Source organism: Suncus etruscus, chromosome 10 (genome assembly GCF_024139225.1).
Source record: "Suncus etruscus isolate mSunEtr1 chromosome 10, mSunEtr1.pri.cur, whole genome shotgun sequence".
NCBI lineage: Eukaryota > Metazoa > Chordata > Mammalia > Eulipotyphla > Soricidae > Suncus > Suncus etruscus.
Window position 1 is genome coordinate 108489564 of NC_064857.1, and position 12438 is coordinate 108502001.

At 39.5% G+C, this 12438-nt stretch overlaps 1 protein-coding gene across 4 annotated transcripts in view; it reads left to right on the top strand.

Moving 5' to 3' along the window:
• AMPH (amphiphysin) overlaps window positions 1–12438 on the top strand; it is a 280138-nt gene that overhangs the window by 142628 nt on the left and 125072 nt on the right. For all 4 annotated transcript variants that reach the window (XM_049781869.1, XM_049781870.1, XM_049781871.1 and 1 more), the window contains exons 4-5: window positions 815–909; window positions 4739–4834. In XM_049781869.1, coding sequence (XP_049637826.1) covers window positions 815–909; window positions 4739–4834 — 191 coding nt within the window. The remainder of the gene's footprint in view (window positions 1–814; window positions 910–4738; window positions 4835–12438) is intronic.

Here is a 12438-nt window from a genome sequence, read left to right on the forward strand (position 1 = left end):
CCTGCTCTCAAGTGTGTGCTTCCCATTAGTAATAACCATATTTTGACAATATACTCAATGTACCATCCAGGAAAATTCATTAAGTTTTATTACATTAAAATACTAATGTTTTCAAGATTTGTGATTTAAAACTATGTAGTTTTTACAAATGATATTGTAATAAAACCTTTTTTTTCCCCCATAAAATAATTTTAGGCCACTTGAATAACCTTTACTACAGGACCCTAAAACCTTGATTTTGTTTTGTTTTCACCTTTATATGCCTATATTAGAATTAATTTGGGATCAAGTTTATCTTTAGAACTTTCTGGATTTTATTTTTGGCTTTGTTTTTGGGTCACAGAGGTGGTGCTCAAAGGCTATTTCTGGTTTCGTGATCAGGAGTCACCCCTAGGGTGACCATATAGTGCTGGAGATCAAACTTGGGCTTCCTAAATTCAAAGTAATGTGCTCAGCCCCCTGAACTCTCTTCAGCTTATAGATCTGTGGTTTTATGGACCATTATCCTAGGTTGTTTGTACATTTATGGTTCACTTTTTTTTTTCAGAGTCGGGAAAATTTTTAACTACTTTCACAACCTCTTTAATTACTTTTCACAATATCTCATAAGTGCAGAAATAATAGAAAATTCAGAATGTGATCAGTTAAGATGCAATTGCAGATTCAGATCGCAGCTGTGTGTCATAATTTTTCATGATGAGTTACTATTCAAAACCTTTCTCTCACTGAGCAAAGATAGGGAAGGAGGAAAAAGCTCTTCATATATTTCAATCTAATGGGAGTCTTTTCCCTCCACCCTCCCACCCCACCCTAGGCATGCAAGAAGCCTCAATGAAACTCACCGAGTCTCTGCATGACGTGTATGAGCCTGACTGGTTTGGGCGAGAAGATGTAAAGATGGTTGGTGAGGTAAGAGCCAGCTTTCGGAATACTGGTGTATGCAGTAGCCTCTTCCAGGCTCTTTCCTCTGAGACTTGCTTACTGCTCTGTCCCAAACTCTCTTTAACCCTTCTATGGTGATCCTGAGTGACATATACCTAGAAGATGCTGTGAAATTCTATCCTGATATGCATCTAAATATGAAGCTCACCAAACAGTGGTGAGTGCAGTTAGAGAAATAACTACACTGAGAACTATCATAACAATGTCAGTGAGTGAGGGATGTAGAAAGCCTGTCTCAAATACAGGTGGGGGTGGGGAGGGAAGAGATGGGAGCATGGGTGATGGGAAGGTTGCAAGGTGAAGGTATTCTTGCTATAACTGAAACCCAACTACAATTATGTATGTAATCATGGTATTTAAATAAAGACATTATTTAATAAAACTGAGGCAATCTAAAAAATAATATGCATCTAAAACCTAAAGTTACTTGTGAACATTAATCTAGAATTAGTGGGGGCCAGAGTGATAGTACAGTGATTAGTGTACTTGCTTGCATATGATCTACCTAGATTCTATTCATGGCATCCCATGCACTTCTCTAAGCACCATCAGGATTGATTCCTGAGTGCAGAACCAGGAGTAACTCCTGAGCCTTGCTGGGTATGGTCCTATAATAATAATAAAAAAAAATCTAGAGTTACTTAAGTAAAAGTTTGGTATGAAAGATGATTTATCTTCCAGGTAAGAAATTTTTATGCAAACAAAACGAAAACAAATTTTTTCTCTGACACAAAACTTAGAAAAACAGTGATGTTCAGAGAGGAGCAATTTGGGGATGAAAGAGAAAATGGGATCATGGGAAGGTGATGGATAATGTACTTCTGCAGAGAGTGAAGCTACATCTGAAAAAGCAAGAATATGGTAATGCTCTGTATTGATTTTTATGGAAAATATTGCCCCGAGTTACACAAATATCTTTGGCACAGCATCATTTTGATTTTTGTCCTCAAAGCATCTTCACTACCCAGTTAAGTAGTAGAAATGGATTCTGAGCTATTTGTGTGTGAACTTCACCACACTCTCCAGCTGCCCTCATCACTCCTTATTAAGGAGCAAGGGCATAAGGCTGGTAAGCCACTGTACCATTTTCCAGTCTAGAGCCAGAACCTTCTAGGAATAATGTGAATTTGGAAGATGTTGACCCTGATATGACATAGTGTCTGGTATGTTTCTAACTTGGGCCTCTCTAGTTGCTGGAACTAGTGAAGAGGGAATTGCTCTTTTGAGGATGGGAGGTGGGTGGAACTGATGATATCTTTCATATGTTCAGGCTTTAGCTTCCTTGTCTACAAATGAGACTTACACTTGCATAAGTGACTACACACCAGTGTATTCATATCATGAATCATATGTGATTCGACCTTACTGTGTCACCATTCAGGAGTTCCCTGTGTCCAAGTTTTTACTCGGGAATGTCTTGAGAGGCATGGCACCCCGGTCTGTTCCTTCAAAATTCTAACATCCACAAACAAATGATCATGATGCCTTGGTTACTGAGGTCAAAACATCATTTTTTTCATTATAAAAGCTCTTAGGAGCCCTGTTATCTCTTTTAAACACTTTTGGGTTATGAATTTGGAAAACCTGTCTTCATAATCTTCAGTGCAATTATTAAGTGATTTCATCTTATCACATATCTTCATCATAAAGTCACTGTATTAAGTTCTTATTAAGTTCTTAACTCACTTAAGCCATTTTGTTCTTTAAGTCACTTACACTCTTAAGCATTGTATATTTGTATATATTCTTAAGTCATTAGGAGAAATTCATCATGAGAAGGTGTTTTTAAAAGGAACAATAGAAACAAATTCCTGTTAATGCCTTTTCAGAATACTGCACTCCTTCTGTGGAATAGGTGGCTCATTTAATGTTAAAGGGAAAAAACCAAAACTTTTATAGCCATAGGATTTTTGGAATCTTCAGTTCCAGATCTAAATATTTGGACTCTTGATTGCAAAGGAATTAAACTAGGCACTTAAAGTATTACTCATGTTACATTATAAACCCTTTTTTTTGGGGGGGGGCACATTTGGTGATGCTCAGGAGTTACTCCTGCCTATGTGCTCAGAAATTGCTGGGCCCAGAGAGATACCACAGTGGTGTTTGCCTTGCAAGCAGCCAATCCAGGACCAAAGGTAGTTGGTTCAAATCCCGGTGTCCCATATGGTCCCCCGTGCCTGCCAGGAACTATTTCTGAGCAGACAGCCAGGAGTAACCCCTGAGCACTGCCGGCTGTGACCCAAAAACCAAAAAAAAAAAAAAAAGAAAAAAGAAATTGCTCCTGGCAAGGGAGACCATATGGGATGCTGAGGATCGACCCCAGGTCTCTCCTGGGTCTGCTGCATGCAAGGCAAACTCCCTACCACTGTGCTACCACTCTACCCCCATATTATAAGCAATTTTAAAGCTTATTTAATCTTTCTCTCATTCTCCATCAATCTTTATGCATGCCTGTGTGTGTTGTCTTAGATGCAACCTCTGGCTCCCACACATGTAAGCCAAATAATTTACTACTGAAATTTGCTCATTACCTTAGAGTTTTTATTTGTCCTAAATTAACATATCTTTATTTAGGACCTATAGCAATTGCAGTTAGGTTTTTGAAGAGTGGAAAATACAAAAGCAAAGAGACAGGAATGTCTTTTTTCCAGTAGATATTGCCTTGAAGTGGACAGTGTAGGTACTAAGGTGTCCACTTACTCTTCTAGGTTCTGGTTGAGTCATTTGAGAACTTTCTATCAATTCTCTGTATCAGTTAGCAAGAAGGAGGAATTATGAAACACAATCCAATTCCTAGTCTTAGGGAAATTTCCTGAAAGTATATTTCATGTGCCAGAATGAATCTCCAGTTTGCCCTTAACTGTAATGGAACTTGGGTAATCCAATCTGTTTCCAGAGCAGTTGTGACCATAACTGAAACCAGATGTTCCATGACTGAAAAGAAAGAGTAAATTCTGGGGAACAAATGGCAGATTCTGTCAGGAGACTCTAGGTGTAGTTGGAAGAAATGTGGAGATGAATTTCTTGTATGCTAGCTAATTGCTACCGATTGAGTTAAATTCTTTCCATTGCCAACTCTTTAAAATGGGAAGTTAAAACCCAGGGAGACCTAGTTTTCTAGAATCGTAGAGCCAGGATATGAGCTTGTTTAAGTGAAAGCAGAGATTAACAGATAGGAATATATTAAGTTGAGAAGCTTCTGCACCTCAAAGGAAATAGTGCCCAGGATACAAAAGCCACCCACTGAGTGGGAGAAACTATTCACCCAATACCCATCAGATAAGGGGCTAATCTCCAAAATATACAAGGCACTGACAGAACTTTACAAGAAAAAAACATTTAATCCCATCAAAAAATGGGGAGAAGTAATGGACAAACACTTTGACAAAGAAGAAATACAAATGGCCAAAAGACACAAGAACAAATGCTCCATATCACTAATCATCAGGGAGATGCAAATCAAAACAACGATGAGGTACCACCTCACACCCAGAGATTGGCACACATCACAAAGAATGAGAACAAGCAGTGTTGGTGGGGATGTCGAGAGAAAGGAACTCTTATTCACTGTTGGTGGGAATGCCGTCTAGTTCAACCTTTATGGAAAGCGATATGGAGATTCCTCCAAAAACTGGAAATCGAGCTCCCATATAACCCAGCTATACCACTCCTAGGAATATACCCTAGGAACACAAAAATACAATACAAAATTTTCATTTTTCTTATAGGAGCCTGATGTATGGTTTACTGATTAAATGTGTCCAGCAACTACTCTTTATTTCTCTTTTTCTTTCAGAAATGTGATGTACTATGGGAAGACTTTCATCAAAAACTAGTTGATGGGTCCTTACTGACTTTGGATACCTATTTGGGCCAATTTCCTGATATAAAGGTACTTTATTCTATATCTTAAAAAGAAAGAATTAAATGTCTACATATGCTCACTGAAAGATGGTTAACAAAAATCTGAACTACTCACACTCAAATAAAGACAGTTACTGTTGTGTTCTTACCAGTTATATATGAAATATCTTTTTACCAAATCACATATTTCTGCTTTCTCTGCTGAGTCATTTTAATTCTAAAAGATATAAGACCATGCATCTGAGATACCAAAAATTCCCATGTTCTTTCTGTTCAGACCTTTATTATTTTTTATATATGTGGGAATTGTGTCACTTCTGGCTATGTTTAAAGCTTATCCTGGCTCCATGTACAGGAATCACTCCTGGAAGTGTTGGCGAACAATATTTGGTTCCAAAGCTAGAGTCAGCTACATACAAGCAAGTACCTCACCCCCCATACTATCTCTTGACCGTGTTCAAATTTTTGTATTATTTTTCTTTTGACTGGGATTTCCATTAGACAACGAAGGAGTTGCAAGAAAATGTTTACTGCAAAGCTGAGAGCAGAATCTGATCTTCATTGTAATTTATTTTGCATGCGTTTACAACACATCTATTTTTTCTCACATTGTAATTTTCAAGTTCAGTTTAAATTATTAAGATATAAGTATGTCGGGCCTGGAGAGATAGCACAGCAGCGTTTGCCTCGCAAGCAGCCAATCCAGGAACAAAGGTGGTTGGTTCGAATCCCGGTGTCCCATATGGTCCCCTGTGCCTGCCAGGAGCTATTTCTGAGCAGACAGTCAGGAGTAACCCCTGAGCACCACCGGGTGTGGCCCAAAAACCAAAAAAAAAAAAAAAAGATATAAGTATGTCAAATACACTTGCACCTTGATCTAAAAATGCCTTGTCTAAAATATTCATCTTGAGGTTTACTTTTCCCAACCCTGCCTGTATTTGAGGCAGGCATTCTACTTCTCTCACTTATTGACATTGTCATGCTAGTTGTTAGTGTAGTTATTTCCCTAACTGCACTCACACTCTCTGTGGTGAGTTTAATATTGTGAATTGGTCCTTCTGGCCCTCATCTCTATTTTCTGGGCAGTATTACAATAATGTCTTTTTTTATTTTATTTTATTTAAACACCTTGATTACATACATGATTGTGTTTGGGTTTCAGTCATAAAAGGAACACCACCCATCACCAGTGCAACATTCCCATCACCCAAGTCCCAAATCTCCCTCCTCCCCACCCAACCCCCGCCTGTACCCTAAACAGGCTCTACATTTCCCTCATACATTCTCAATATTAGGACAGTTCAAAATGTAGTTATTTCTCTAACTAAACTCATCACTCTTTGTGGTGAGCTTCCTGAGGTGAGCTGGAACTTCCAGCTCTTTTCTCTTTTGTGTCTGAAATTTATTATTGCAAGAATGTCTTTCATTTTTCTTAAAACCCATAGATGAGTGAGACCATTCTGCGTTTTTCTCTCTCTCTCTGACTTATTTCACTCAGCATAATAGATTCTGTGTACATCCATGTATAGGAAAATTTCATGACTTCATCCCTCCTGACAGCTGCATAATATTCCATTGTGTATATGTACCACAGTTTCTTTAGCCATTCGTCTGTTGAAGGGCATCTTGGTTGTTTCCAGAGTCTTGCTATGGTAAATAGTGCTGCAATGAATATAGGTGTAAGGAAGGGGTTTTTGTATTGTATTTTTGTGTTCCTAGGGTATATTCCTAGGAGTGGTATAGCTGGATCGTATGGGAGCTCGATTTCCAGTTTTTGGAGGAATCTCCATATTGCTTTCCATAAAGGTTGAACTAGACGGCATTCCCACCAGCAGTGGATAAGGGTTCCTTTCTCTCCACATCCCCGCCAGCACTGTTTGTTCTCATTCTTTGTGATGTGTGCCAATCTCTGTGGTGTGAGGTGGTATCTCATTGTTGTTTTGATTTGCATCTCTCTGATGATTAGTGATGTGGAGCATTTCTTCATGTGTCTTTTGGCCATTTCTATTTCTTCTTTGTCAGAGTGTCTGTTCATTTCTTCTCCCCATTTTTTGATGGGATTAGATGTTTTTTTCTTGTAAATTTCTGTCAGTGCCTTGTATATTTTGGAGATTAGCCCTTTGTCTGATGGGTATTGGGTGAATAGATTCTCCCACTCAGTGGGTGGCTCTTGAATCCTGGGCACTATTTCCTTTGAGGTGCAGAAGCTTCTCAACTTAATATATTCCCATCTGTTAATCTCTGTTTTCACTTGCTTGGAGAGTGCAGTTTCCTCCTTGAAGATGCCTGAAGTCTCAATGTCCTGGAGAGTTTTGCCTATGTGTTGTTCTATATATCTTATGGTTTGGGGTCGGATATCGAGGTCTTTAATCCATTTGGATTTTACCTTCGTACATGATGTTAGCTGGGGGTCTAAGTTCAATTTTTTGCAAGTGGCTAGCAAGTTGTGCCAACACCACTTGTTGAAGAGGCTTTCCTTGCTCCATTTAGGATTTCCTGCTCCTTTATCAAAAATTAGGTGATTGTATGTCTGGGGAACATTTTCTGAGTATTCAAGCCTATTCCATTGATCTGAGGGTCTGTCCTTATTCCAATACCATGCTGTTTTGATAACTATTGCTTTGTAGTAAAGTTTAAAGTTGGGGAAAGTAATTCCTCCCATATTCTTTTTCCCAATGATTGCTTTAGCTATTCTAGGGTGTTTATTGTTCCAAACAAATTTCAAAAGTGCCTGATCTACCTCTTTGAAGAATGTCATAGGTATCTTTAGAGGGATAGCGTTGAATATGTATAACGCCTTGGGGAGTATTGCCATTTTGATGATGTTAATTGCGGGGTCCTGAAGCCCCCCACGGGGGCCCGACCAGCAGGAATTAGCTGGAAAGGCTCCTGGACGACCGCACCTTTATTTAGCTGAGTTGAAGCACGACCACACCTATAAAAAATCTGAGAGAGGTTAATAGTAATGACCCAAGGCAATGTCTCACTGCTCAAAGGTAACTTTATTTGACTACAGCTCCTTCTTATATAGTGAAGGAGAAGGGGGCAGTACAAAGGTGATGTCAATCACAGTTTTGGCGCGAAGGTCCATACAAGGCAAGAATACATATCAGGCTACAAGGAACAAAGAAAGTAAGTCATTCTCTAAATAAGGAAATGGGCAGTGGGCTAGGGGGCTGGATGACCTTCAAGTCATGATGAACGTGCTGTTTCCATGGAAACTTCTTGTGGCCTTCTAGCTACATTCCTAATTGCTTAACTATCAGGAGGTGGTGCAAGATGTGCTTGTTTCAGTGATCTTGAACAGACAATGTAACATATACTTATTGATAACAGTTTCGCTGACTTCGGAATGTGAAGTGGCCTTGTTTCTGATAAGGTACCGGGCAGTGTTGCTCTCCTCCGGGCTAGAGTTAATTATATCCTGCAGCTGCACATTCCTTTCTCTTTAGCTCAAAAACTTATAGCAAGACTGCATGTGCCTTTAGGTGAAAGGCTGGACTATGGCAGAGAGAACAGCAAAATGGCCTCAAACAAGTCACAGTCCCCAACAGTTAATCCTGCCAATCCATGAGCAGGGTATGTGTTTCCATTTCCGTGTGTCCTCTCTTATTTCTTGGAGCAGAGTTTTATAGTTTTCTTTGTATAGGTCTTTCACATTTTTAGTCAAGTTGATTCCAAGATATTTGAGTTTGTGTGGCACTATTGTGAATGGGGTTGCTTTCTTAATGTCTATTTCTTCCTTATTACTATTGGTGTATAGAAAGGCCATTGATTTTTGTGTGTTAATTTTGTAGCCTGCCACCTTGCTATATGAGTCTATTGTTTCTAGAAGCTTTTTGATAGAGTCTTTAGGGTTTTCTAAGTAGAGCATCATGTCATCTGCAAACAGTGAGAGCTTGACTTCTTCCTTTCCTATCTGGATTCCCTTGATATCTTTTTCTTGCCTAATCGCTATAGCAAGTACTTCCAGTGCTATGTTGAATAGGAGTGGTGAGAGAGGACAGCCTTGTCTTGTGCCAGAATTTAGAGGGAAGGCTTTTAGTTTTTCTCCATTGAGGATAATATTTGCCACTGGCTTGTGGTAGATGGCCTTAACTATATTGAGAAAGGTTCCTTCCATTCCCATCTTGCTGAGAGTTTTGATCAAGAATGGGTGTTGGACCTTGTCAAATGCTTTCTCTGCATCTATTGATATAATCATGTGGTTTTTATTTTTCTTGTTGTTGATGTTGTGTATTATGTTGATAGATTTACGGATGTTAAACCATCCTTGCATTCCTGGGATGAAACCTACTTGATCGTAGTGGATGATCTTCTTAATGAGGTATTGAATCCTATTTGCCAGGATTTTGTTGAGGATCTTTGCATCTGCATTCATCAGCGATATTGGTCTGTAATTTTCTTTTTTCGTAGCATCTCTGTCTGGTTTAGGTATCAAGGTGATGTTGGCTTCATAAAAGCTATTTGGGAGTGTTTCCACTTGTTCAATTTCATGAAAGAGTCTTGCCAGGATTGGTAGTAGTTCCTCTTGGAAAGTTTGATAGAATTCATTAGTGAATCCATCTGGGCCTGGGCTTTTGTTTTTGGGCAGACTTTTGATTACCATTTTTATTTCATCAATGGTGATGGGGGTGTTTAGATATGCTACATCCTCTTCTTTCAACCGTGGAAGATTATAAGAGTCCAAGAATTTATCCATTTCTTCCAGGTTCTCATTTTTAGTGGCATAGAGTTTTTCAAAGTAGTTTCTGATTACCTTTGAATCTCTGTCATATCAGTAGTGATCTCTCCTTTTTCATTCCTAATACGAGTTATCAAGTTTCTCTCTCTCTCTTTCTTTGTTAGGTTTGCCAGTGGTCTATCAATCTTGTTTATTTTTTCGAAGAACCAACTTCTGCTTTCGTTGATCTTTCGGATTGTTTTTTGGGTTTCCACTTCGTTGATTTCTGCTCTCAGCTTTGTTATTTCTTTCTGTCTTCCTATTTTTGGGTCCTTTTGTTGAGTACTTTCTAGTTCTATTAGCTGTGTCATTAAGCTACTCAGGTAAGCTCCTTCTTCCTTCCTGATGTGTGCTTGCAAAGCTATAAATTTTCCTCTCAGTACTGCTTTTGCTGTGTCCCATAAGTTCTGAGAGTTTGTGTCTTTATTGTCATTTGTTTCCAGGAACCTTTTGATTTCCTTCTTGATTTCATCTCGGACCCACTGGTTATTGAGTATGAGGCTGTTTAACTTCCAGGTGTTAAAGTTTTTCTTCTGAGTCCCTTTGGAATTCACAAATAATTTCAGAGCCTTGTGGTCAGCGAAGGTAGTCTGCAAAATTTCTATCCTCTTGATATTATGGAGGTATGTTTTATGTGCCAGCATGTAGTCTATCCTGGAGAATGTCCCATGTACATTGGAGAAGAATGTGTATCCAGGTTTCTGGGGATGGAGTGTCCTATATATATCCACTAGGCCTCTTTCTTCCATTTCTCTCCTCAGGTCTAGTATATTCTTGTTGGGTTTCAGTCTGGTTGACCTATCCAGTGTTGACAAAGCCGTGTTGAGGTCCCCCACAATTATTGTGTTGTTATTGATATTGTTTTTCAGATTTGTCAACAGTTGTTTTAAATATTTTGCTGGCCCCTCATTTGGTGCATATATGTTTAGGAGAGTTATTTCTTCCTGCTCTACATACCCCTTGATTAATATAAAATATCCATCTTTGTCCCTTACAACCTTCCTGAGTATAAAGTTTGCATTATCTGATATTAGTATGGCCACTCCAGCTTTTTAATGGGTGTTGTTTGCTTGGATAATTTTTCTCCAGCCTTTTATTTTGAGTCTATGTTTGTTCTGACTATTCAGGTGCGTTTCTTGTAGGCAGCAGAAGGTTGGATTGAGTTTTTTGATCCATTTAGCCACTCTGTGTCTCTTAACTGGTGCATTTAGTCCATTGACGTTGAGAGACAGAATTGTCCTGGGATTTAATGCCATCTTTATATCGAAATTTGGTGTGTCTTTTGGTCAGTCTTGTCTTAGAGTAGGTCTTTCAGTTTTTCTCTTAAGACTGGTTTTGAGTCTGTAAAGTTTCTGAGCTGTTTTTTGTCTGTGAAACCATGTATTCTTCCGTCAAACCGGAAAGTGAGTTTTGCTGGGTACAGTATTCTAGGTGAAGCATTCATTTCATTCAGTCTTGTCACAATATCCCACCACTGCTTTCTGGCATTGAGTGTTTCTGGTGACAGGTCTGCTGTAAATCTCAAGGATGCTTGCTTGAATGTAATTTCCCCTTTTGATCTTGCTGTTTTCAGAATTCTGTCTCTATCTGTGGGATTTGTCATTGTGACTAGGATGTGTCTTGGGGTGGTTTTTCTTGGGTCTCTTTTGGTTGGTACTCTTCGAGCATGCAGGATTTGATCACATATATTCTTTAGCTCTGGGAGTTTCTCTTTAATGATGTTCTTGACCGTTGATTCTTCCTGGAAATTTTCTTCCTGGGTCTCTGGGACTCCAATGATTCTTAAGTTGTTTCTGTTGATCTTATCATAGACCTCTATTTTCATCTGTTCTCATTCTTTGACTAATTTTTCCATTGTCTGTTCATTTGTTTTAAGTTTTTTTTCCAATCTCTCCTGTTGTATGGAATTGTTTTGTATCTCATCTTCCACAGCACCAAGTCTATTCTCAGCTTCTGATACCCTGTCCCAGAGCTTATCCATTTTGTCATTCACTTCGTTTACTGATTTTTTCAGGCCTGTTATTTGACATGTTATTTCAGTTTGGAGTTTTGTGATTTCTGTCTTCATATTTTCTTGATTTTTATTAGTGTTCTGTTCTATTCTATTCATGGTTTCTTTGAGTTCTTTGAGTATATTCCATATTGCTACTCTAAAGTCCTTATCTGAGAGATTGATTAGTTGGTTGGTCGTTAATTGGTCATCAGAATTGTCATCTTCATTCTCTATGTCTGATGCTGGCCTGCGTTGTTTCCCCATTGTCACACTTGTATTGTGGGTTTTTCTACGTGTTGTGGTGGTATTCATTGGTTATATGATGCAGGCAACACACTTCTCTGGCTCCCCCCTTTCTGGATGGGCCGACTTGCCTCCAAGGTAGGGGAGTCCTCCGTGGATGAAGCCTCACACAGGATCAAATCTTAGGCCCAAGCACGCAGCTGAGAAGACAGTCTGGAGAGAAATTCTTGCTTCTGTGATCCAGTACAGTTCTTAGTGTGGTTTTTTTCTTCTTGTGATGGTGTTCTTTTTTTAGAAAGAGCGCACAGCTGCGTAGCGAAGTGGAGCTAAGTGCCTTCTGGACCCTTTTTCAGCCCACTCTCAGGAGGTTCATGCAACAGGATAGCAGAGAGACACACACAGGCAGCACTCACAGTTTTTCACAGTCGGGCCCCACTGGTCAGGCGTAGTTTTCACTCGCTTGCTGGGCAGCTTCAGAATGCTGTATTTTTGGGGTTCACTTCCCAGGACTCTGAGGAGTGTCACTGGCTCGCTGGGTAGCTTCCGAATGTAGTTTCTTTGGGGTTCGCTTCCCAGGGCTCTGAGGAGAGCTTCCAGAGTTCAGGGAAGACAGAGAAGGGTAGGACAGGGCTCCCTTCCGGTGCTCAGTTTCCTCAGAAGAAGCACAGCCGGG